The 25,122-nt window shown below is 42.4% G+C and overlaps 4 protein-coding genes across 6 annotated transcripts; 2 read left to right on the top strand and 2 right to left on the bottom strand.

Moving 5' to 3' along the window:
• Positions 1 to 1,571: 1,571 nt before the first annotated feature.
• On the bottom strand, positions 1,572 to 3,654 carry apoeb (apolipoprotein Eb). The gene is made up of 5 exons (XM_053433117.1): positions 3,558 to 3,654; positions 3,380 to 3,441; positions 3,133 to 3,286; positions 2,705 to 2,992; positions 1,572 to 2,612 (listed from the first exon to the last, which is right to left on the bottom strand). The coding sequence occupies exons 2-5, from the start codon at positions 3,420 to 3,422 to the stop codon at positions 2,267 to 2,269; spliced, it is 831 nt and encodes a 276-aa protein (XP_053289092.1). The 5' UTR covers positions 3,423 to 3,441; positions 3,558 to 3,654; the 3' UTR covers positions 1,572 to 2,266.
• Positions 3,655 to 9,419: 5,765 nt separating this feature from the next.
• Positions 9,420 to 14,481, bottom strand: LOC128449949 (apolipoprotein A-I). 2 transcript variants are annotated; one of them, XM_053433328.1, is made up of 5 exons: positions 14,355 to 14,481; positions 10,721 to 10,876; positions 10,585 to 10,635; positions 10,302 to 10,452; positions 9,420 to 10,187 (listed from the first exon to the last, which is right to left on the bottom strand). In XM_053433328.1, exons 3-5 carry the CDS (start codon positions 10,622 to 10,624, stop codon positions 9,611 to 9,613), a joined length of 768 nt encoding a protein of 255 aa, XP_053289303.1. In that variant the 5' UTR covers positions 10,625 to 10,635; positions 10,721 to 10,876; positions 14,355 to 14,481; the 3' UTR covers positions 9,420 to 9,610. The 2 variants fall into 2 exon arrangements, with proteins under 2 accessions (XP_053289303.1, XP_053289302.1); XM_053433327.1 differs by having other exon boundaries at positions 10,721 to 10,920; positions 14,355 to 14,457.
• LOC128449950 (apolipoprotein A-I) lies at positions 13,671 to 15,208 on the top strand. Its single transcript, XM_053433329.1, has 4 exons — positions 13,671 to 13,827; positions 13,930 to 13,981; positions 14,126 to 14,276; positions 14,374 to 15,208. Exons 2-4 carry the CDS (start codon positions 13,942 to 13,944, stop codon positions 14,948 to 14,950), a joined length of 768 nt encoding a protein of 255 aa, XP_053289304.1. The 5' UTR covers positions 13,671 to 13,827; positions 13,930 to 13,941; the 3' UTR covers positions 14,951 to 15,208.
• A 3,331-nt stretch (positions 15,209 to 18,539) lies between these two features.
• LOC128449951 (meprin A subunit beta) lies at positions 18,540 to 24,031 on the top strand. 2 transcript variants are annotated; one of them, XM_053433331.1, is made up of 17 exons: positions 18,540 to 18,672; positions 18,957 to 19,016; positions 19,103 to 19,130; positions 19,342 to 19,389; positions 19,685 to 19,722; positions 19,813 to 19,891; positions 20,001 to 20,118; positions 20,641 to 20,819; positions 20,904 to 21,122; positions 21,200 to 21,352; positions 21,542 to 21,592; positions 21,734 to 21,946; positions 22,236 to 22,688; positions 22,792 to 22,977; positions 23,258 to 23,372; positions 23,518 to 23,574; positions 23,849 to 24,031. In XM_053433331.1, the coding sequence occupies exons 1-17, from the start codon at positions 18,646 to 18,648 to the stop codon at positions 23,925 to 23,927; spliced, it is 2,103 nt and encodes a 700-aa protein (XP_053289306.1). In that variant the 5' UTR covers positions 18,540 to 18,645; the 3' UTR covers positions 23,928 to 24,031. The 2 variants fall into 2 exon arrangements, with proteins under 2 accessions (XP_053289306.1, XP_053289307.1); XM_053433332.1 differs by lacking the exons at positions 18,540 to 18,672; positions 18,957 to 19,016; positions 19,103 to 19,130; positions 19,342 to 19,389 and adding an exon at positions 19,419 to 19,529.
• The last annotated feature ends 1,091 nt before the right edge of the window (positions 24,032 to 25,122 follow it).

Genomic DNA, 25,122 nt, shown 5'->3' on the forward strand with positions numbered 1-25,122 from the left:
TGCATGGGCAGCACTGTTTTTGGCAGCTGTCGAGCAATTTGAGGTTCAGTATCTTGCCCGAGGACCGAACCGCCTTCCTTCTATGTTACACAATAACTACATGTAATTTAAAGCTATACAATTGTAGGTTATCTCTATTTCTAAGAGCGTACTGTAAAAAGTGCAAAATCAAATACAAAAAACCCAGCTGGTTTAACACTATGGTCAATAGCATTAAGTGGTACATGTCTTCTGCCCCTCGGTGACCCTGACCCCCTTTATTTAGAAAATCTTTATGTTCAAAATGTACTTGTCTCTCTACATTTCTTCAACTCATTACATGTAACGCTTTCTGCTGCTCCTTTTCATTCAGAGAGGCTGTGCAGCTTTATTTTCTGACACAGTTTGCTCAATGTCCCATAAATGAAAACACAGCTGCAGCGTCGTGCAGCACGGATTCAAGTGGAGGGGTCAGGGAAGAGGAGCGGAGATGAACGAGGGACAAATGGTGTCCTCTGCTGGCCTCGGCTCCGCACTTCAAAGCGAAAAGCCTGCTGAGTTTGATCAGTGGAGCTTTGAATGCAAGAGGGACTTCTCTGAGTTCAGGACAATGGGGACCATATTCATCCCCTGAGGCAGCTCCAGATGTGAAGAAAGCTGAAAATCGTAATCTTCTTTTGCATTTCACGGCACTGAAATAAGATTGTGATCATGTTTTACTTGGTTCTGGTATGTTTCTTAAAAAAAACTACAATAATAGGAAACATAAATTCAGAAACACATAATTTTACGGTATGGTTTTTATTTGCCTTCATTTCCTGAGGGGATGACATGCAACAGATTGCCAGAAACAAACAATGCAGTTTCATGATATGCATCTTTACCACCAGGCCACTAGCAATATTTGTGTGTGATGGCTTGTTATTGACATGCTTGTTCAAATATGTGTATAAAAGGGCACTGATGCATGTTGTGTTACTTTTGCCAAGCTGAGCGAAAGGCAGGGGCAAGGTCACATTGCGTTGATCCAGTCTGGGGCACATTGTGTTCCCAAATGCCTGCTGTGATCAATAGAAAGGAATCTGTGAGCAGATCTTAACAAGTCTGGACTAGAAAAATAGGCGGGCGGGGGGTGGCTGCATTCGGGGGGAAATGGAGGGCGGGAGATGCTTGGGGTCGATTACAGGTACAAGGAGGGGAGAAGAATTCACCTTTTTTAAATGTAGTTAAATCATTTGGGAGTAAACAGCAGCAGTAAACAAAGAGTTTGGCAAAGAAGTGGAGGTGAGCCTCTGAGCTGTGTGTCAGGAGGTGGATGGAAAGTGGCCAATGGCTTCAGATAAATTCTTCTTATATAATGAGCTTATGTAGCCTTATGCAACAGCTACTAACAATAAGGAAAAGTGGGGTAAACCTGCAACTTTGTTATTAAGGCAAAAAGATATTATTTGATGTAAAAACCTGTGAAAATTTTTCTTCTGAGCATAAATCTGTCAGTTTTGTGGCGCCTCTGCGTTCTAACATATCTGAATCTCATCTTTTTAAAACACAATTATGAATGTTCACTTTCAGAGACGAGGTGGAGACAGAGCTTGTTTTCCAGGTTCTTTATTTACTCAGTACTGTTCAGCACAGTCCAGCCACAGGCCGTGTGCAGTTAGTGAGCAGCTTTGAGGACATGTGAAACATTGGGGACACTGAAGAAACAGACTGGAAGCATTACACTCAAACTCAGTGTGAGCGACAACAATACAACAGCCCGCACAGAGGGGTTACTTCAGAATAATTACACATGACTGCCTGTTCCCAGATTATTTTCACTTTGACATTTCAGTGCATTTATTTTGGTTTGAGTTTTTCGGCCCGTGAGGCTCAAACTCAGCAGTTATTCTTTTGCAACCAAAGGAAATCTACGAAATACATTGTAAAATATCAGGGGGGGGGGGGGGGGGAGTTCATTCAATGTAGAAAAAGCAAAGCATATTACAAATATTTGTCTGTTTGTGCATGAAAGGCTGCTATTTACTGTGGTGCACGTGTTCGTGGAGAAGGGGGTCGATGGGAGGAGTGAGGGTTAGGAGCAAGAAGGTTCATCTGATGCCCTCCTCATCCTCCCTCCTTCCTCTCGTCAACCTCCTAACCCCTGAACAGCAGAGCGCCCAAAATGAAGATATCAACACTATCACCGCTTTCAACTGACCCCTATCTGTGTTTTACTCATTTTCTCCTTCTACTAACATAAACCATCTACAACCATTCAAAAAAAGGAACCCTAAAGAGTCTTTCTTTAAGCAGAGGTCGTCTCCTTGACCTTATCCATGATGGTCTCGATGTGTTCGCGGATCTTGGTGGCGTAGGGGGCGATCAGCTCAGACAGCTCTTCGATCTTGCCCTCCAGGGAGGTGCGCAGCTCCTCGGCGGTGGCCTCCAGCTGGGTCTTGAGCGCCCCAGCCTGGGACTCCAGTTGAACGCCCAGACCGTCAGCCTGGCTCTGCAGCAAGGTGGAGATGTCGCTCAGCCTCTGGCTGGCGGAGTCGCTGGCCTGCTGCACGTAGGGCTGGACCTGTTCCGTCATGCTGTCGAGGTTCTGGGTGCCGCGGGACTGGAGCTCGCCCAGGTAGGTGGCCACGGTGCTGGTGGTGGAGAAGGAGAAGATCATTTTTAGTCTCACATGAAGGACAAGAGGAAAAAATGAAGAATAAGACAGAAAGACTGCTGCACTTACTTGCGGATCTCCTCGGTGTCCTTGTTCAGGCGCTTCTTCAGCTTGTTGGAGTAGATGCCGATACGGCTGCGAACATCGTCGGAGTTCTGCTCCATCATGCTCTTGAGCTCACCCAGATACTCGGTGCTGCGGTCCTTGGCGTCAAGCATGTCCTTCTGCAGTTTGGTGGCCAGAAGCTGCAGGTCCTGAGACAGCTGACCGGTGGACACGTCAGTGTAGGGGCTCAGCTTGGTCTGGATTTCATCTCTGTAGGTTGAGAGCTCTGCCATGGTGTCAGTGATCAGAGTGCTAGAAAAGAGAAGAACGGGAAGGTCAGTTAGGATAAAAATGCCTGAGCTGGGAAGAGGAAGACCGAGACCTGGAAAAGAACGGAGTACTTCAAGGTAAAACCACCTCCAGAAAATTATAAACGAGTCAAATTAACTTACTCTAGCTCCCTTCTGAGCTGAGAGGCCTTGAGGTTTTCCACGACTCCATCAGCGTTGTTGTTCAGCTCAGAGATGGAGGTCCAGAAACGCTCCACGGTGTCCTCCCATGCGTTTGGGGTGGCATCAGCCTGGCGCACAACACGGGCATTGCAGCCTATTGTGGACAAACATAAGAAAACACACATAAATAACCTAGAACTGGGAGAAAATCACATGCTGCTGGTACAAAAACTATCAGAACACTTACCAGTGATGACGGCCAGAGCGAGGATCAGAGCTACAGAAGTCATGGTTGCTGGACAGATTCACCTGTGGAAAAGAAAGGTAAAACCAGATGAAGTGGAAGGAGAGAAAAGTTGACCATATAAACAAAGTCACACCTAAATTTCATTCAGAAATCCAGTTCTCATTCTGCTCTCACTCACCTGAGGGGTTGAGTTCTCCGTACTCACTGAGCAGAGACTGAGGGCTTTTATACAGTCCCAGGGGATGGGGGGGAGAAGAGGAAGGGAGGGGTGGAGGGAGGGGTGGGCGGAGGGAGGTAGGGAGGGGTGGGTGGAGTGAATGCTGGCGCTCGCTCACGTGGAGATGATGATTTGTGTGCTGAGTATAATCCTGTTTCCTTTGCACACACGTCGTGCCACCAACACTGCGACCGAAGTTTGAAGGGTTGATTGAGCAACTTGCTGCCACAAGAATAAACGGGGTCAAAGTTTCATGTCCAGTCACAGACTGATGATGACGTCATGTTTATTTTGTTGTTCTTCCTTATTTGTTCCACAGATATTGATTTTTTTGCATTAAATTCACATATCACTTGTCAATTCCAGAGGTTTTGTTGAGAAGTTTTCTAAAGAAAGCTCAGTTCATCATGTTGTATTTCTTGTATCAGTAAAGGATGAAAGATTAAAAAGATGCCCTAGGATGTTGAAATATAAAATTATCTGTAGAATGTTAGTAAAGTCATTCTTTAAATGGATAAAGATAAATTATAGATAAATCCTATAAAAGTAACTCTGTGTAATTTATGTTGATGTTATGATATCATAAAGATGAATTACTGTGTCAAGAGAATTTATTTATAATGAGCTGGTGGAGCTGTTAAACTGTTGTGTAACTTTTAATTGAGTAAGATGTGGTATTATAGATTGGGCAATTTCAAGAATTTAAATGTTACAAGTTTTAGTTTTTTGATATTTGCATCTGTTTTCAATACATTTTCTTGTGTCTTTTACCTTGTTCATAGTGTTAACAGACATTTAAATTCCTCCTCTGCCTTTTGTTTGCACATGTTTTGTTTATAACGACCAAAGCCCCTTGAGGCTTTTTCTCAGATTGTTATCAGCAGTGAACTAATCTGAATATAAATCCCCCCGGCACCAGGAAGTAATTTAGGCTGCTTCACATGCATTTCAGACCATCACATTTGCATTTCATTGCATTTGCATCTGATCACTCCCGGCAGATAAAGCCCCCAACACATGGGGCACCTTTGCATCTCAATCACATTATCCTATAGTCCAAATGCCTCTTCAGTAGTCCATCGATATGCTGCTCACTTGAGACACATAATGTTGCATGAAGTAGAGCTTTAAATGACTAGTGAGTACATGAAGTACAAATAAAGTGTCCGCAGCACAAATGGGGCATGTTGGGGCATGGGTATACCCTCCGGTCCAACTCAGTGAAAAGATTTATCGGTAAAAAAAAAGGAGAACATGAAAGATTGCATAACCTGTAAAAAAAAAAAAAAAAGAACAAAGTAAGTAAATTATCCAGGAGCCACAAGTCGGTAAAAACAGGATATATCTGTTTTTATGTTGTAAAAGAAATCTAAGAAATCTCCATGATTTTGAAACTGTCACAGAAGAGGGGAAGTTTGACTGTAAACTGCGGCCAACAAATATTTGCTTAAAGTCAGACCACTGCTGTCAGGAGCACCGGTGGATATTTAGATCGGACCCACATCTCCATCACAGACCTGTGATAATAACTGAGGTTTTAATACATTGGAAAGAGACAAAGGTCGATAGGACTTTCTACTCTGATTCCTGAGTAAATACTACTGTGAATAAAACTATTGATTATTGTTACTAATGTAACATTTCAATAAGAGCCTGTCATTGATAGGTTTTGTTTTTACACCACCCTTGTGTAATATTTTAATGGAAGCAGCAAAGAGCTTAGTTGGTGTTTTGTTGCTCTTTTACTTTACATTGGCTCAAAGTAAGAGACTTAACCTCTTGGAAAGTAGCTCAAACTGTTAATGACTCACAGACTGTATCATATTTAACCTGCTTTGATTTGTTATTTTCTCCAGTAACTGAAAACTATCTCACCTGAATTAAACTCCACAATTTAACAAATTACAGACAAAGGTTGAGGTTGTTCCCCACCAGCCAGGATACATCTTAGTGTGTTGTTTTATTTTCTCATTGCCTATGATTACAAGTTATTTTTTTTTACTATCAACTTCAACTCTGAGTCATTCGTTGACCATGTGGAACGACTTTCGTCCTTTAGCACTCAGCCTCTACGTTGTCAGGCCGGCAGTTTTCTACGTCCTGTCATTTTTTGCAACAGAAATGCAACTTTACACGAGAACAAAGTGTGAACGGGCACGACTTGGTAATTAGTGTGAGGACGTGATAACACGAGTGTGTGATAACTCTGAGAGGTCAGCTCACAGATGAGATTAGGACACAGTGCCAGATTGTCCAGCTGGTTTGTAATTGTGAAACAAGCTGGTTCTTTGATGTGTTTTAACAATGAGATGAAACAGTTTTTTAAATGTTGAAGTGTAACTTTTCTGTGGAAGACCTTTGATCTTGCTATATCACGACAATAATGTGTCACCTCGGGAGTTCCAGTCATGATGAAACAATCAGTCGAGTGGGAACCTCCACCCGGGCCCGAACAGACTCCTTTAAACATTTAAACTCACCAGATCTTCCCTGGTGTTCACTAGGATCCATGGACTATTCTCTGAGAAATCTGTGAAAAGGTTGAGAAACACCCGATCTTGCAATGTTTAAAAAAGTGTGTGTGGGGGGAGGGGGGGGGGGGGGTGATGGATCTGCTGCAAATATGTTAATTCCCTGACCCAGGCCACATCATTCAAACTTTCGCTGAAAGCTGTCCAGTGGTTTTTGTGTAATCCCATATACAAACCATTATTCTGAGCAAAATATCCTCATGCTGACCCTTCAGATTTTTTACACATTTATCAAGACGCCTTTTGTTTATTAAGTTGATAGAAGCATGTACTTGCAGCACAACCATGTAGATTCATTTTCAGTGACCTGGACCAGAGTGACCGACCAGCAACACATGTGAAGGAGAGAGATCTCACACCCGACCTCATAAACCAACACTGTGACCAGGACAGAGAGACAGGAGGCAGGAAAGGGAAACAGAGGGACTGGAGTAATGTGAGGTAATACAGTAAAACATCTGACACAGCTATAAACTACAGTCGCTTCTCCTTTTGCACCACAACAACAGAGGCAATGTCCAACGTCTATCAGGACAGATTGTGTGAGAGGGCATCTTTCCATGGTTTGAACCACAGTAACCCAGACGGGACTCTGTTGTTCTCTGGGAGCTGGTGTGAAGAATTTGTTTAAACCTGCAGGATCTCACCCCTCAGACCATTAAAACATCTGTGTGGATGAGTCGGCCGGGTTACTGCCGTTGACGTCTGTTGGCTCAGAGCTGTTTGAACTGGCTGCTTGAACAGGCTGCTTGACTTTAGAAATGACGGTTTTCCCTGCAGCATTTCCTCCATCCTCTGGGCCTGAGTCAGAGTCAGCTGATGGAGATTGGTGCTTACAGAGCCCAAAAATCAGCTGATCGAGCCAAGGTTCTGCTGAGCTTGTGGCACCATGTCTCTGTGATAAAGGGGTCCCGAGTCTGATTCACGTAGCAGTGACATGCTCAGGGTGAAGTGACGAGCTGGTGGTGAACTTATCCTTGGAGGCAAAAGGAGATAAGCCTGGTGTCTAAAGGTGTCAAAGCCAAATGCAGAAACTTCTCCAAACATCCGTCAGTGAGCTGCAAATCTGGAGAATATTTCATCTCATCAACTCCACACTTGAATAATGTGAATAAACAAGAAAGTGAAGTGTTGAATGTGGTGAATTGGAATGAGAGTGGTGTCAATCATAACACGTGAAGCCTGCAGGCGTTTCCACAAACGCTGAAGTATTCCTCTACTTTCTCTAACGGCTCTGAATACCAGAGGAAACAGACGATTATAACTGTTACGTAACATATCAAAAACCTCGACATTTTAAAGGCAGACTCTTGATCTTGGCAATCTGCTCCATCAATTACACGCTTCAATAAATCAAAAGTGTCACGAGATGGATAGTACATGGATTTCAGTGTCACTCATCGTCTCTGCCTTTTCCATTTTGCCCGTTTGCTGTCTGGTGATATTTAGTTTGAAGGATCTATCAGTGTAGTTTGATTTTACTCGTGGAAGATCCAGTGAGTAGGATTTAACAGAATCGATTGGCAGAGATGTAAAAGTATTGATTACCTGAGAATTCTTGAATAATATTTATACATTTTTAAATGAAAATGACCGCTATCCGTGCAAATACACCTGAAAAAACATATGACACGACTATTCGCATATGCATGCTGATGTAACCACGTAGCAGAATGTCCACTCTGCAGTCGGTTGAAGAAAGTGTTATAAACAAGGAACAACTAGAGCGAAAAGTAAGACAAGGGAGTTATCTTTACTTGAACCAATGGCAGGGTTGAAGTGTTACTGACAATAAGGGTTAGAGACACTTGTTGCACTCAATGTGGTAGTTGTGTTGTGACTTTAAAAAAAACAAATCAGGAAGTGAAAGTGTGAGTTTGCGTCACTGAAACCAGACGGTCCAGACTAACACAGTCACGGAGGTTTGGAGTAGACACCAGATGTAAAAGTAGCAAAAGTGATGTATTCACAGGGGTTAGAATGAGCCCTTCATGTACATCTCTTCCACCACGTGTCGGGCATGTTGCACCGCCATTGCGTTTCCCTTTTCTCATTTTAATTGGAGGTTACTCTGCAGATCCCCAGTGAGACCCTCCGGATAACCTTTGGACTTTCTCCACCTCGTCTCTTAGTATAAAGTCCAAAGGAAGTCGAGTGGAGTTATGTGAGGAGAGTGATCATTTGATTTCCGCGGTAGAATTAATACGTAACTTCCTGTCTCTGTCGGACTTTGCCCGCAGGTCATGTCTGAAAACGGCTCTACTGAGAGCTGAGATTTAGGGTTATTCAGTGGGTTGCAATACACATTTCCACCTTTAGAGGCCACTCATTCCAACACAGCATTTTCAAACCACTAGTCCAAAAAGTTTTAGACAAAGCAACACATTAAAACCAGGAAAAAAAGAACAGAACCCAATGTAACTCACCCATAAATCATTTACAGTATATTAAAACATCTGAAAAGGTACTAAGATGTCTTACTATAAAACCCGTACAATCTTTAATCTTCTCCTTTTTACATTTTTTATTTATTTAATCAGACAAAAGGCGCAATGGGAGCTGTGTGTGTGTTTGGAGGGTTAATGGTGTGCGAAGCCTGTGGCAGCTGGGGGCAGAACAGAGGAATGTTGTTTGCCCCTGGATAAGGCAGCGTGGGAGCGATCTGACAGCAGGGATGGAGGCACAAAAGGAAAACTTAAAAACAAGGTGGAAGCCTGATGTGTTTATGAACCTCCAGGCCTGCAGAGACAGACCTGGACATGCCCTGGTCGAAACCCACAGCTGAAACCTAACAGCAGCACCGGGGGGATTTGGAGATTTTGCAATCAGACACGGAACAAACCAGAAAAGATTTACTCCTCAGGTTTTTGTAGAGCTCATATAGAATTTCTTTTATTTTTTGGTGCTTTTTATACAAATGTGAAAGAGCATAAAACTGACTGAACCCTTTTGCAGATATAAGCAGCTGAATCTCTTTAATGGAGTGACTCTACTTGTTCACCAGGGGGCACTCATTCCTATCAGAGAGTATATTGGTCCAGTAAAGTGTGAAGTGAAGTCCAGGAATGTCACTGTTTCTTGTGTTATCATATGTGGAATTTCCTCAGGAATTGCCCATAAGTTGGTAATGATGTGTAATTGTTTCAGTCAATGTTATCAATTCCTTCATTACATTTTTTGATTTGAAAGATATTCTGACATAAGAAGCAAAAAAGCACCTGAAATCTTATCACCATTCAATAATAACTTCTCTGTGGATTCATAAATAACAATAATAATCAGACATACAATCTTATGTTGGGCTTTCACTTTATTTGCATCATAAAGGGAGATGACACTGTGTGGTCACAGACCAACACTCAATATTTACAATCCATTTGTAATACTGTAAAAATATCTATAGACCTCTTCAGATTTCAAAACAGGTGAGTTTATGTTGTCATATTTCTATACAAGGTGAATGTTCTGGATGCAATTTCTGCTTTAGTTGGCTTTGACAAAGGAGTTGAAGAGGGAGGTGAGACGAGCCTGGAGGTCCTGGGTGTAGGGGTCAAGCTTCTCCCTCAGCCCTTCGACGTAGGGGGTGGCCAGCTCTTTCACCTGCTGGGCTCTCTGGGTCAGCTCGCTCTGCACCTGCTCGGTCATCGGGGCCACGCGCTCCTTGAAGTCCTGCAGGTGCAGGTCCACCTTCTGCTTCAGGTCTTCGGTGTAGGGCCCCAGCTGAGTCTGCAGGTCCTTCACGCTCTGCTCCAGGTTGGTCTTCAGCTCCTCGCTCTTCTGGGTCAGGGTGGTCCTCAGGGCCTCGGTGTCCACGGAGTCTGCGTAGGGGGCCAGCTCCTGCTTGAGCTGCTCCACTCTCTGCTGAATCTTGGCCTGGATGTCATCGGTGTAGGGCTCCAGCCTCTCCCTGACAGTGCCCAGCTCGGTGATCACACGCTCTCTCAGCACGTCGGCCTCCTCGGTGACTTTGGTGATCATGTCCAGGGCTGTAGGGGGAAGCTGCTCCTGGAGGCTCAGGGCGTATGTGTTGGCGAGTTCTGAACCTTCCGTCAGACGGGCACTGGACACATAAGTGAGATTGAGATTAAGTCAAATTCATAGGAGAATTGAATCTCAGTTACCAGCATCCAGTGTATTTCATGTCACATATGGTCAAACATTTTGTATGGCGTACCTGACTTCCTGTCCAAACTGAGTTTTCCTGATCATCTGCAGGGTGTCGTCAGCTGTCTCGGTGGCTTTGGCAACATAGTCCCAGAAAGAGTCAACCATCACTTCCATTTGTGGCTTGGGTGCATCAGCGTAGAAGAGGTTGGCATGACAGCCTGTTCAGAGAAGACACGATTAGTTTAGTGACACCTCAGCGAGCCCTGCAGTTCTTTATCATGCAGTTGGTATTTTTCACAATCTAAAATTCACTTTGAAAATACAATACATTATATTTCCATCATACTCACCGCTGAAGACAGCAAGGACGAGCACTACAAGGACCTTCATGGTTCTTAGACCTTTTGACAAAACAAATAACAGAGAGTTAAGTCACCGGAGCGAGCAGCAGGCGGCAAGACAGCTCCCGTTATTTCTCCAGCTCACCTGAGTTTTGCGAGTGTATCTGCAAATCCACCGGGCAATGCTTGTGTCCAGCTGTTGAAGTCCAGCAGCTTTTATAGCAAGCCAGGAAGGAATGATCCCAAAGTCCAGGTGCTAGTGCCTTGCTGTCACCCTGCCTCACCCTGTCCTCACTGTTACCTTTCGCCAGAAAATCCATTCACACACACAAACACACCCATATACTGTTATTGCATTGAACAGACACACACACACACACACACACACAGACACACATGCACAAGTTCATAACCCAGATTCTGCAACTTCATATATCAGTGATTGTCCGGCATATGCAATTATTTTTATTTATAGTTATGACTATCCATGCATCCCTTTATGGCCTTACATGATGCAAAGACCTGAAAATGTGATTCATCAGTGTTACAGTGACAAAATCCAAACGTTTGTCCAAACCCTGTCCTCACAGGATAGTTCACATCTGTAATCACTGAGCTGTTAGCTTTTCTCGGCCACTGATAAAACTCTGCAGAGACGTGCAACATCTCTTTCTTTCATTTCTTTGATGCCCAGCTTGGATTAGATATGAGGCTGGTGTTTTATTGTCTCTAATAGCTGGAGATGTTTGTGGCATTAATTTATGGCTCTGGTGTCTGCGTCACGCCAACGTTTCAGTAATCTCGGTGTATCACAATGAGCAAAGGTCAGCAGAGTCGGACACCGTCATCCTTTGAAGGAAGAAGTGGCCGCGGTTTCACAGGGGACTCAGCACAGTTCAGTTCGGAACCACTTGTAAAGAGTCGCATTTTAATGCCATTCCTTCCTTTGCCTTTTAAGAGATCCTCCAAATTGTCTGAGACTTGAAACTGGAACATTTCAGTGAGAAGTCCTTCATCTTATTCTGAGGGTCCTTCATACAAGTGGGCTCAGCTTTATATCTATTTATCTCCTGCTTCTTTTTATATGGAGAAAGGGTTTGTGAATTTTACTAAGAACTAGGTGTTCCTATTGTTCCTCTCAGTGATCCGTAGTAGTTTGAAGAGCAAAGCTGTTTTCAGAACACCACTATACTAACATGAAACAACTACATTGTTGATGAATGGTGATATAACCAGGACTTTGTAAACAGTGAACGAAACACGCATCCAGTCAAAGCTGACGACGTTTGGCCATAAGTGGAACAAACTGTAAAACTGAAATAACAAATTCAACATTATTGGTTACAAATCACAAATGACATGCAATATAATAAACTTAGAATAAAATCATTTTTGATTTATGTAAATAAACATTATACACAATAGATACACAAATAACAACAAAAAGGAGGATCCCACTGACCCAAATATTAATTTCCCCGAAGATATTATTATGTATTTGAATGACAGTGATAAAAAAGTAAATCAATACACAAAGAGTGTAACAGCTGTGGATGGATTTAACACATCTACTGTGTAAGAGTAAAAGGAAAAGAGTAGAACAAACTGCTTGCTCAGTAATAACTTAGTATCTCAGAAGTTGTACAATACAGGACATTTTTCCAATCTGTACAAGCAGCAGAAAGCCAAAAAACATTCATGTCATTCTCAGATATAAGAAATTTGTCAGCAAAAGAACTCCCACTTTGAGAACTAGGCACCAACAATGTCTTTGCTGCTATTAGGCTTTTACAAGTAAATAAAATCTAACTTGAGTCACAAGGTCAAAAAAACCAAAATCAATGCCCACAGAGTGACTGTCAAAAAGAGAGGACAGAGTGTTTTCCAGCAAAGCCACTTGGTGATTTAATAAACTATACCTGTCACTATTTTCTTTAACTAAATGGTCGATGCAACAGCAACAACAGCTGCAGCAGCAGCTATGAAACAAAGGCTCCACTGACTCAAGCTGCTGGTGACTAAATAGATCAATGTCCACATGCGTCCATCTGACTTTTCACATCTCTGTTAAGAATAAAACTGAAACAAATCAAATGGGTCAAAAACCGTCTCAGACCGTCCAGCTGAAGATAGTGAACCTGAGCAGCCTCATTGTGTCACTGCTTCCTCTCACTGAGAATGGGAATGGGTCTTTTTTTTTTTTTCCCTGAGGAGGATTGTTCCCATGTCCAGTAACGTTTAAATGTACCGTTAAAGTATTTTCTATTAGATGAATATTGTGTAAAAGAGGAAACCCTTATTACCTCTGACATCACCTTTGTGTAGTCAGTCAATGAGAGAGTTTAGTTAGTTGGGTAGTTAGTAGGTTAGTTAGTTAGTTAGTTAGTTAGTTAGTTAGTTAGTTAGTTAGTTAGTTAGTTAGTTAGTTAGTTAGTTAGTTAGTTAGTTAGTTAGTTAGTTAGTTAAGGACGTTGTTTGACTCAAAGAATAATTTATGGCCCATGATTCCAATATAAATCTGAATCAAGTTTTTCTAAATTTGGTGTTGTGACGTTAATCTCTGACATGACTAAATCTTCTCAGGCCTTTTAGAACATCATCATCCTCGAACAGTGAAATGTCTCCATCTCACTGTTCCAATATTTGGGCCTGTGTCAACAGTGTCAGAGAAATACAATGACACTGGAAAATATTGTAGTTCTGACCCTGTCTCCATTACTGATTGACACTTGGCACAAATACCTTCTAGTAAAACATAAAGTTGATAATCTGTGTGATAGTATTTCTTTCTTTCTTTTCAATCCAAAAAGTATTTGATTCACGTTGCCGGACCCTAAAACAAAGTCCAACAATGTAAGAATTCCAAGACTATCTGGACTTATCTCCCGGCTGTTAGCAATGAACTACGTGGATAGTTTATCACAATGCTTTCTGGAAAGGGGGTCAGAGGAGAACATCGGCAACATTCCTCTTGGGTGTAAGTTTTGTTGTTGTGACATATCTACAATGCACATAACTTCTGTGCGGTGTAAAGATTGTGTCTGTGGGTCGTAGCCTCATGAGTCATGTGATTGTAGCCATGCGGGAGAGGCAGCAGATGCAGGAAGAGAGCCGTCGTGACAACATGGCAGGAACTCCTGGACTTTGGGCTCTTGACTACAACTGTCACCTGGCCTCAGTATATATACACGGAAGCTCCCTCGCACACTCGCAAACCCGCTAAACCCCGAGAGATACACAAGCCACACGCAGGTGAGAGTTAGGCAACATTTCAAAACAAAACTTCAGGAGGGAAATATGAAAGTTTTGACTTTTGTTAATGAAGCTTAAAACTACATTGTTGTTGTTTTTCAGGAAGACACAGTCATGAAGGCGTTTGTGGTAATAGCCATTGCTGTGCTGTCTGGTAAGTTGAGCTTTTACCTCATCTGTGTTTTTTTTTAATAAAGCCAAGTCAAAGATGATGTTGTATTGCTTGTTGAGAAAAACGAAATAAATTGATTTAACTGATAAAATCTTAACTAATCTCCAACTGATCTCCTCTGAACAGGCTGTCATGCCAACCTCTTCTATGCTGATGAGCCCAAGCCACAGATGGAAGTGCTGATTGATTCTTTCTGGGACTACATCGCGAAGGCCACCCAGACAGCAGACGACACCCTGGACATGATCAGGAAGTCTGAGTTTGGACAGGAAGTCGAGTAAGTCGTACGAGATACTGGACCACGATGACTGGGCCGATACGTGTTGGTAATACACAGTTTTTGTTTTGGTCTCACCTTTACTTTTGTCTCCCAGTGCCCGCCTGGCAGATAGCGCCGACCTCGCCAGCACCTATGCAGTCACTCTGCAGGAGCAGCTTCCCCCTGCAGCCCAGAACCTGATGACCAAGATCTCCACAGAGGCTGACGTGCTGAGAAACGTGTTGACCAAGGAGCTGGGCACTGTCAGGGAGAAGCTGGAGCCCTACACCGAGGACATGAAGGCCCAGATCCAGCAGAGAGTGGAGCAGCTCAAGCAGGAGGTGGCCCCCTACGCAGACTCCCTGGACTCCGAGGCCCTGAGGACCACCCTGACCCAGAAGAGCGAGGAGCTGAAGGCCAGCCTGGAGCAGAGCGTGAAGGACCTGCAGGCTCAGCTGGGGCCCTACACCGAAGACCTGAAGCAGAAGGTGGACCAGCACCTTCAGGACTTCCAGGATAGTGTGGCCCCGATGACCGAGAAGGTCCAGGTGGAGCTCAGTCAAAGAGCACACTCCGTGAAGAAAATGGTGGCCCCCTATGCTGAGGACCTGAGAGGAAAGCTTGACCCCTACGCCCAGGACCTCCAAGCCCAGCTCATGTCTTTCTACCAGTCCTTTGTCAATGCCAACTGAGTCATCCTCCATCGTCACCCTGCATCATCGTGAACAAGATGCCGGCCTTGTGTGGTCTACCTCTGTTTGAAGCATGTAATAATTTAAACATCTGAACTTTATTGTAAAACAAATTAAAGATACTATTTATTGCTAATTGCAATATTTGCAAAGCAGACATCTGTATATACCTAGTTTTTATTGTGCATTATGTAGTTGGAAACTGTAATTTCTTTGTCTGAAAGATATGAAAAAATAAATAGATTGATCTTAAAGAAACTAATTGTCTGGTCATTACTTTATTCATGATCTTTTACAGAGTAGGTCTCTAATCGTTACATCCAATACAAACATTTCTATTTTACTCTCACTTCACAATCAATCGTGGCACACGTGCTGTTATTCTCTCTATTCCCAGAAAGCATCTTAGTATTTCGATGTAAATTGCCATGTCTCAACATGTCCTGGCTCCTGTTACACTTTTGATTCCATAGAACTTTTCTGGGAGGTTGGCTACTTTTCTTATTCTCGTACTTGTCATCACTTGGCAGGAAACCTCACCTTCCTGGTGTCAACGCTGAGCCTGCTTTGAGAAATGACCAATGTTATGTGAGAGAGGTAACACACTTCACGCATGGGTTTATCCCATTTGAGCCCACAAAACAAAACAAAAGCATGTGTTTCAAGCACCTCAGAACTTTTCTACAATGGAAAACAAGAATTGTGCAACTTCTAACTATTGCACAACACAAAGCCTTATCCTTCCCCTACATTCAGAGTGCCAGCATCCAACGTGGAGGGTCAGAGTCTACTGACAACTCACACGCACACACACTCACACACTCTAACACACTTTATCACTCTCACTCTCACACACACACACATAGACGGGTTTACCAAGCTTTCCATTATTAGAGCCACTAACCAGGACCTCACAAGTGTAATTTTAATGATTAATTATCCATGAGGTAAACTGGTCCTGATAAATTCGGTGTTCCTGCTGGAAAAGGTTGTTAGGAAATCCGTGAAAATGTAAAAAAAACGTGCAATTTTAAAGAAAGGAATAAAAATCCTGGATCCCCTGGTTTTTCCAGTTCTATGCCAAATTGTTGGTTCTTGGCCCATTTCCCATTGTCCCACCAGGTTTCATAGAAATCAGTACAGTGATTTTCAGGTCCTGAAAACATAACCTCCTTGGTGGAAGTAAGAATACATTTTGAATTTTTTTTTAGATATCCTACAAGTGAAAGCGTTGAATATAAACAATATTTCGTTTATTTGACAGAGAATATAACTTTAACAGAATAACAGATTCTCCACAGAACAAAATCATTTCACGAGATTCCAAAGTTACCGAGGCTTTGTTGTGCATAAGTTTGTCCTCTTTCTTCACTGTAACTTAATAGAAATTAGTTTGCATTTGATTAAACTACAGCCCTTTTAAAGTGCTACATCCACTGGGGAGCAAACAGCTGAAAAGCTTTGACTTTACAAATGCAAATCTGATGTGACATTGTCCTGTGTCGGCCTGTTTAGCACTTGTGGCCACTCGTTGCATCGCATTATCAGTCAAAAGAGCCAGAAGGCATCGTTAAGGCCTCGATCCCAACGGCCACGTCCTAAACTGAAGGCTAGACGGTTGTCTGTCCCTTTCACACTCCACACACTCAGAGGAGGGAGCTGTCGTGTCAGGCATACAAGCTGCTTTGAACAAGACACATCATGCCATATTCACCATAGTGATAAATAGAGATTTAGTGTTGTTTTGATGTAGATAGGAGGTTGTTACTGCTGTTGCTGCCGGTTAGATTAGCAGATCAGAGCCTGTTGGCAACAGAAGATAACTGTCTCCGTCTGTCAATGGGTCATTGTGTTGCTCTCCGGCTGTGAGGTTTGTCCCACCTTGTTTTCCCCTGTGGACTGTGGGACAGTTCACTCAAAACATAGTTGAAATGTCCTTTGATCAGCAGCTCGAGTGAATAAAAAAATGTGATTATAAGGTATTGTCTGTTGGAGACTGATTGTGTGGGACTGCAAAGGGAAAACTTTTCCATGAGAGGATGAGGACCAGAGGTGACGGGGCTCCTACTCTTTGGAACAATCTCCCTGAGACGCTCTGTCTGCAAACTCATTATCTGCTAATTCAATCATTTCATGAGGTTTTATTTGATCTTGTTTTCTCACCTGTAACTTTTTTTTTAATTTTATCTATGCTCTATTGCTGTGCGATCCTTCAAATTCTTGTCTATTGTCTTCCTTCAATTTTTCATATTTCATCATCTTGTAAATGTGTTTTGAAAGATGCTCCACAATAACGTTTGTTTTCAAAGTTTATTAAATGGCTATAATACTCAAACTATTACTGAACTTCTTTGAGGTACTTGAAGTGTATTTATGCCCTATGCTACTTTGATGTACTCATCTACATTTTAAAGGGACGTTTTTTTACTTTTCACTTTTATTTAAAAAACATTTAATGCACTGCTTTTTTGACACACTTAATACATCATCAGTTTCCCCAATGAAGTAAATCCGAACTTACAGTACATATGCACATGGTAATGCATCAACACTACTACCACTTATAATAATGATGGCAACAATGATAAGTAACAATTACAATTTTGCAGCTTTACCGGGCATAAATGGAAAATGTTGTGAGAACAAATGTCATTGTCCCCTGAGCCGATAGAAGAGGCAACACTGCCACCCAGTGACAGAGCCGTGTAAGTGCTTCAGTGTGAAAGAAAAATATCAGGGCTCCATTGAGATGTTAAAAGTTCAATGTGTAAGATTTAGGTGTAAGGGATCTATAGGAAGAAATTTAATATTGAATACTCCTCGTGATGTTTTCACTAGTGTGTCTCATCTAAATTGTACGGAATGGGCCCTTTATATTAAATGATTTGTATCTACATCTGGAAAAAAGCTGACAAAACCGGATAAGCAGTGATCCAACCTCCAGGTAAATTCCTGACATGTTAAAGGTAAAGACACACCTTGTTCTGTTAAGGTTATATCTGCACGAAAGATTTCTGTATTTGAGTTTTTATCCATAGTGGTTAGAGGTGGGCTCAAACATAATATCATGACAAATGTTTGTTTTTTTGCACAAGGTAAACAAAGCAAATAAAATAAATGTACATTTATTTGTACCCTCATGGTTGATCGCACAAAGTTGCTTTGGACAGAAGTGTCAGCTAAATGAAATGTCATGTCATGACGCGTAGAGTCTGTGCAAACGTGGGAGAGGGTACTCAAGCTGAAAGTTGCTGAAAGGAACAGGTCAGGGAAGAGGTCCAGGTTTATAGACTCATGATTCAGGTTTTGGCTGTAGCAACGCCACATTAGCAACAGTTGAAAGGTGACAAAATGAGGGAGTGAGAAACATGTGGGTGAGGCTGAAGGAGGGAGACTGGATAAGGGTTGATGACAGGTTGATTTTGTCTCTTTAATAATATTATTACACTGGCCTGCAGCAGAGGCCTCTGTGAGACACCAAACAACAAGGAACAAAAAAAGCCAAAGTCAACAACAAAGTCTTGTCGAACATGACATTTAGTGAAAAATTTGCCCTGCAGGTCTCTTAAATTCTAACTTCTCTGTCAATCTGTAGTCAGCTGCAGTTCAATGTCCACAGATCAGCAGACCTTTAATTTTGTCCACTTTAAGAACACACAGCTTTTTGTCTCAGATCCACTTCGGGCCGGAGAGGGATGCGTGAACTTGACGTGTCCACTGATGTAAGTGTGCGTGTGTTCTTGTATTTCCCGTTTTTCTGTTTGACAGCTTAACACGAAACTTAGATGACAGGTGTCTGCTGTGAAGCGTCGTACAGTCTGGTATTTTTTTTCTTTTTTCTGCCAGACACCTGTGCATAGTACTGATTATAGCTTACCCTCTTTTTGCGCTCTCTATTACAGTTATGTAACAAAGCAAGATGTTAAAAAGATGAATAGCAAATGATCTTTAACAACTCTAATTTTGATCAATCTATCATGTTTGCTGTTTTCCTTTTTCCAAACAGAAAATGTACGTTTTCCCATCTCTACTGGTGGGTTTGTTTTTGCAGCAGTCATCCAGCTCGGTAGGTTTCGCACATTTGAAGCATTCATCTCGTTTGACAACTCTGCCGCTGCGATCCATCTCACATTTGTGTGCATGCGTCCACAGCCCATTTCAACTGCAGGAGCGGCTGGAGGTGATGTGATGATGGCAGCCCTCATCGCTCATAATAACTGATGACCTCAATCACCATTTTATATGAAGTCAATTGATTTTAATGAGCTCATAAAGACTCATCCAGCTGAGATCATGTGGAGTGACACAATCATAATCATTTTTGGAATTACTAATTTCAGTCGTGCGGAAACATTTTTCCTTTATCTCATGTTGTCTTGTTTTTTTAACAGATTGGAATGGAAATGGAGATGAACCAGATATTGTTGAGATAAATAAAGGTGTGTTAAAGATAAAACAAGGAACAATCCTTCATTACACAAATCTCTAGAATGACTGGATCTATACAGTATATCGTGTTGAATTGTGTTCTTATATGACCAAAATGTTTCCAACAACAAACCCTGACAAATCCCATAATGTATTCTTTTTGGTCTTCTTTCAATGCGTCCTAATTGTCTTTTGTCATAGTTTTGATTGAGAGACCCCAAGTGGACAAAGTTAGAAATGCCTGAATCAAACTGTGACATTTGGTCATGTGGATTAAAAAATAACAATAAACGTTTTACCTTTCAGATCTGAATCTACGTGATGGAGACATACAAGTGATGACTGTGAGCCTCTCAACTGTCTCACTTTTAAAGAAATACAGTCAAACAACACTCACAATACTCTACTCATGTTCTTCCTCTTGCATTTCAAAGGGCCGTGACAGGAACATTGTTCTGGGAGAGCAGAGGAGATGGGAGATACCGGTCCCATATGTGCTGGATGAGAGCCTCGGTGCGACTGAGGAATCTTCTTTGTTTTTCGTTCAGCTGTTAAGAAAACAAACTGTTTATGGGCTGATATATAACCGCACCTCTGCCTGTTTGCTTTCCCTGAAACACAGACCTGAATGCCAGAGGGGTTGTTCTACGGGCGTTTGACCAAATACGGCTGAAAACATGCATCGACTTCAAACCCTGGGAAGACGAACAGGACTACATCGTGGTCATCAAAGACGAGGGGTGATTCATTATATTATTGTTTATTGTGACATGTAGGGCTCAGTCTGAAGTCTTGGTTTTGTCAGTGAAATTTTTTTCTCCCATGTTACTCGATGATTTATGATGTGATGTCTAATCAAATGTGAAGCCAAAGAATCTCATACGCCCCCTAGTGGCTGGCTGCAGTAAAGGTTATAAACCCTGCCTCCTCCATGTTAGTGGATGGGATATGGACCAAACTAAAAGTCCACATTAAGCACATTTTTCTTTAGAAGATAGTTTCCGTCATATACGGCACATTGAAGTGTGAATTATTACGCTAAGTTTAGTTTGAATTAATTTAAGGCCGACTCATGATTGGTGGAGAGCATGTCCCGGCACGACACCGATACCGTCACTCCATATCCCAACAGTGGCACCAAATGATGATTAAGTAGGCCTTCATTTTCTTTAGACTTTGGGAACTAAAGGGCCTAATTCCCCAAATGTCAAACTATTAGTTTAACTTCATTTTCTGCCTTTTTGCCAATGTCCTGTCCTTAGATGTTGGTCATATGTCGGGAATCAACGTCAAGGCAACCAAAGTCTCTCTATTGGAGAATGGTGTGATCAGCTCGCCATTGTGGAGCATGAGTTCCTTCATGCATTGGGCTTCTGGCATGAACAGTCAAGATATGACAGAGATGAGTACATCACCATAGTCTGGGAAAACGTGGAAGAAGGTTTGTTTACCTTTTAGGTGAATCTATCATTCTGATGTTTGTATGCAAAAGGAAAAGAAAACACATTTTCCACGCTTTGCTCAGGAAAGGAAAACAATTTCTTGAAACACAGTGCAAATCACACAACCACATTCGGAACGATGTATGACTACGCCTCTGTGATGCACTATGGGAAAGATGACTTCTCGAATGGCAATGGGTCCACCATCATCGCTAATCAACCGGAGTACCAAGACGTGATTGGTCAGCGTCTGGAAATGAGCTCCAATGATGTACGGAAACTCCAACAGCTTTACAACTGCAGTAAGTATTAAGTATTATCTAATTGTGTTATTTGCAATGATGCAGATGATGACAAACTTGTGTTTTTGTGTTCCCAGCATCGGCCGTCACCTTTCTGATGTCGTGCAGCTTTGAGGACGAGAGGGTGTGTGATGGGACGGTTTGTGCTGCAGGAAACACGAGCTGGGAGAGAGTCCACAGCACAATCGCCGGGCCCTTCTCCGACCACACCAGCCTGAGTGCACATGGAGGTATGGACCCGCAGGACCTCAGCTCCTTTTCATCCGTTCCTTTAATCGCTCAGCAGCTGTGCGTTGTGTCTTCTTTATTCTAAGTGATCGCCATATCATTGTGATAGATAGGAAAGAGGCAGTGGAAGTGCTACTTCAGCATTGGCTGCTACTAAATATACAACACTGGCCTATTCACTATGTTTACAGACAATCAAACAAAGTCTTCTCATGAAAACGGCACAACCACAAGTGAAAGAGGTGAGTTTCCTGTTATACGATTCTTCAACAGCCAGGTTGGAGCTATGAGTCGGAATTTCCAACATTATTTTTGCCCACAAATGTTTTGTCTACATTGCTGCCAACTGCACGAGGATCACTTCAGTGCTTAATTGTGTGTAGGTGGAGGCTCCTTCATGCACTGCAGCACATCTTATGGAAAAGAAGGAGACGGCGCCAAAATGCAGAGCAGGAGAATGAATCCAAGGAGGCCACTTCAGTGTCTCCAGTTTTTCTATTTTCACAGTGGCAGTGACAGAGACCAGCTCAACATCTGGATCAGAGAGTACGACAGGGTTGCTGAGGAAAGCACCTATTTAATGGGACAGATCACAGGTCAAATAACACGTCATGCACTTCTGTATCCACTAAACATGGTCATTTGAAAGGGGGTGACCTCACATTGTGCAGCTAAATCCAGTGTTTACTTCAAATTCAGCGGAGGTATTGACATGTAGGACTGGATTTACAAAATATACATGAGCCAGCGGCTGATGAGTGCCAATCAAACGTACCTTAGCTAGTGTGGTTTAAAGCATTTCCAGTGGGAGCAGAACTTTGCATGTGCACTTACGGCATCCCACAGCTATATAAATCATTCTGTATGTCCATCATCCTTCTCCAGGTCCACCAACATCCCACTGGCAGCTCCATCACATCCCTCTCAATGCCACCAGGCCCTTCCGGGTGGAGTTCGAGGTTCGTAAAGGAGCAGGGAACTCCTCTGGGGGCTTTTCGGTCGATGACGTCAACCTGTTTGAAGCCGAGTGTCCACATCATGTCTGGCACATTCCCAACTTTGACCACTTTCTGAGTGACAGCAGCATCGGCACAAGCTTACTCAGCCCACACTTCTTAACCAGACAGGGCTACGGCCTCCAGCTCCTGCTGTATCGCTACCCCGACCACTTCGGCGTTTTCTTTCGGCTGGTGTCCACAGATCACGATGAGCGGCTCCAATGGCCGTGTGCGGGGAAACAGATGACCGCCTCACTGCTGGACCAGAGTCCCAACGTCCAGCAGCGGATGTCGAAGCAAATAAGCATCACAACCAATTCAGAGACAACGTTCAGTGGAGGTGACTGGGAGGCACTGATATTAGACAAACAAAAATACAATGAAGAATTGTACTGTATGTCTGTGTTTATTGAGAGTTCATAATATGTGTTTTTCACATCAAGATAATGGAGAGACATTTCAATACTGGGATAACCCCAGGGAAGTGGGGCATCTCATCAACGACACCAACGGAGAGTCGTACTATGCTGGTCCGAACCTCGGCTACAGGACTTTCCTGTCTTCCAATGCATTTTGGTCGGGGAACTTTATAAAAGGAGGCAGTGTCTTCATTCTCCTCAACTTTGATGGTACGTGGTTTATGCATCTGCATGTTCACTGAACCTTAAGTTCATGGTGCTGATGTTTTTAAGACTGCTCCATTAAATTGGATTGATGCATAACTAGGAACCATTAAAGTCCAGCAGGGTTATGTTCAATCCTGCTGTGTCATGGTGTCTGGATGAGTAACAGGAAAGTTAAACCATAACCAGTTTATGTCAATTAATACGTATTCAGTAAATCAGCAACAGACTTTGCGTTAAAACCTTTTTTATTATGACTTTATATATTAAAAACGTTTATTTTCAGATCTATCAAAACGGCGACCGAATGGCTGGGACCTCCCTCAGCCTCAGATATGGTCGAACTTGAGCCTCGTGACTCTGATGCAGACAGACGATAAGGGAGGCTGCTTAAACCAACAGTAAGCGATTAAGACAACAAGGAAAAGAACAAATACAGTGTGTTGAAAGATATGTTCTCATGTACTGAGTCATTGGAGATTAAATGCCAAAGAATGTGAAAATGCCTGTTACCAAACCAGTAATAACCCCTACCTCTTCTGACAGGATGGGAAACAGTGAAACAACTGTCATTCCTTCTTATACATCATCATCTGCAGTCAGGTACAATGATCTTTGTGTCACTGGCAGCTTCTTTACAGTCTTTACTTAGATCCTTTAATAATAAAATGGAATTAAGATATTATGGAAAACAACCTATCACTGGCACAATCAACTCAATCTTATTGTTTCAGCCATGTTCACATGACAATCTAACAATGTTCTTAAATGCTTTCTAAACATTAACAGCAATGCACTACAGATTTGAACTTAAATCAATGCAACTATAGTTTTACTCAAACTGTTCTCTGTTGTAACCACCATGTTGTCTTCCCAGTCCTTCCATAGGAACCATGATTCCCATGGTGACAACCTCACTGGCCCTGATGGCAGGAACCCTCCGCTTGACACCCTGAAAATGGCAGCTTATATAACAAGATTTTACTCCACAGTACGGGACGGTGTGCGTGAAATTATAATTTCATGACATAAATTTGCCAATAAACTACTTTTAAAGGAACACTCCCTGGCTGTTTTTTTTTTTCCAACCATGTGGAATTCTAGGACATTTTTGGATTGAGGTTATTTCAAAAGAGCTTTTATTATTTGATGATTGAAAGTTTGTAAGTTATACAATTACACGTTTCTCTCTTATATAATAAAATTGATTTCATTGTAATAGGTTTATCATCCTGCTGGAGGCGGAAGAGCAACTTCATGAAAGATCAAATTCATCTTGAAACAGCTTTGCTCTCAGAGAAGCCAGACTATCAAGTTGCGGGACATTGTGTTCTCAGCTCTCCTAACCCCCAAGGCCAACTACACATTCTTCCAGTGTAATTTACCGGGTATACATTTCAGTTCATCATGTGAGCATGCAAACTTTTAATCATTTGCACTGAACATTTCAGAACAATGACACATCAAAAATGGTCCTTTGGCACAATTTACTCCAAGGTGGGGGGACAATGATCATAGCGAAGGGGGGAAATTGAGCCCTCCCAGGGTAAATCGTGCCATGAACGTCTGCACCAACATTTATGGGAGTCCATTCATTAGTTAGGCCTATTGAGACACTTCAGCATGAACCCAAAAGTGGTAGGACGGCTGACGTTAGTATCCCTCGGGCTGTGCTGCGAAGATTGCTGAGAATGTCGCCAGAGATTTACGAAGATTACATGTTCTTTTGAAAAGCAGGAGATCTGTTGTGAAGACTCTTTCACAGTCTTACAATATTTTTTGAAATGTGGCTGGTTTGGTTTGACAGGGTCTTGAACCTTTCACTGTGCTCAACAGTCTCAACCACCTATTACCTATCACACTGACATTTACCGTCTTATATCACCCATCCCTCCCTCGCTTTCTGGCAAACAAGCAAATTAATCCTGGGTCCAACATTTGTTTTGCAACAGAATAATTATCAGCCTGTAGTTGAGCTGATAGATACACAACAAGGTCAACTGGTGAAGGAACTTGTGACAAAAGTGCAACGAGTGAAATTTGTTAATCACAGAAGACATTTTAAGAATCCGCTGAGAATCGTCAATTGAGGGAGATAGAAAAAATATTTTAGAACTGATGGTTTTGATACATCAAATTTGCTGAGCATAT

This window comes from Pleuronectes platessa, chromosome 10, assembly GCF_947347685.1.
Source record: "Pleuronectes platessa chromosome 10, fPlePla1.1, whole genome shotgun sequence".
Classification (NCBI taxonomy): Eukaryota; Metazoa; Chordata; class Actinopteri; order Pleuronectiformes; family Pleuronectidae; genus Pleuronectes; species Pleuronectes platessa.

Bases quoted from the DNA above. Each gene is read 5' to 3' on its own strand.
- LOC128449950 (XM_053433329.1), top strand. From the start codon at position 13,942: ATGAAGGCGTTTGTGGTAATAGCCATTGCTGTGCTGTCTG. The intron at 13,982-14,125 runs GTAAGTTGAGCT...TCCTCTGAACAG, and splicing joins AGCCATTGCTGTGCTGTCTG to GCTGTCATGCCAACCTCTTC. The intron at 14,277-14,373 runs GTAAGTCGTACG...TTTGTCTCCCAG, and splicing joins GAGTTTGGACAGGAAGTCGA to TGCCCGCCTGGCAGATAGCG.
- apoeb (XM_053433117.1), bottom strand. From the start codon at position 3,422: ATGACTTCTGTAGCTCTGATCCTCGCTCTGGCCGTCATCACTG. The intron at 3,287-3,379 runs GTAAGTGTTCTG...TGTCCACAATAG, and splicing joins CGCTCTGGCCGTCATCACTG to GCTGCAATGCCCGTGTTGTG. The intron at 2,613-2,704 runs GTAAGTGCAGCA...CTCCACCACCAG, and splicing joins GACACCGAGGAGATCCGCAA to CACCGTGGCCACCTACCTGG.
- LOC128449949 (XM_053433327.1), bottom strand. From the start codon at position 10,895: ATGGATTTTCTGGCGAAAGGTAACAGTGAGGACAGGGTGAGGCAGGGT. The intron at 10,453-10,584 runs GTGAGTATGATG...TTCTCTGAACAG, and splicing joins CGTCCTTGCTGTCTTCAGCG to GCTGTCATGCCAACCTCTTC. The intron at 10,188-10,301 runs GTACGCCATACA...TTATGTGTCCAG, and splicing joins CAGTTTGGACAGGAAGTCAG to TGCCCGTCTGACGGAAGGTT.
- LOC128449951 (XM_053433331.1), top strand. From the start codon at position 18,646: ATGCGTGAACTTGACGTGTCCACTGAT. The intron at 20,119-20,640 runs GTGATTCATTAT...TCCTGTCCTTAG, and splicing joins GTGGTCATCAAAGACGAGGG to ATGTTGGTCATATGTCGGGA. The intron at 23,373-23,517 runs GTAAGCGATTAA...CTCTTCTGACAG, and splicing joins GGAGGCTGCTTAAACCAACA to GATGGGAAACAGTGAAACAA.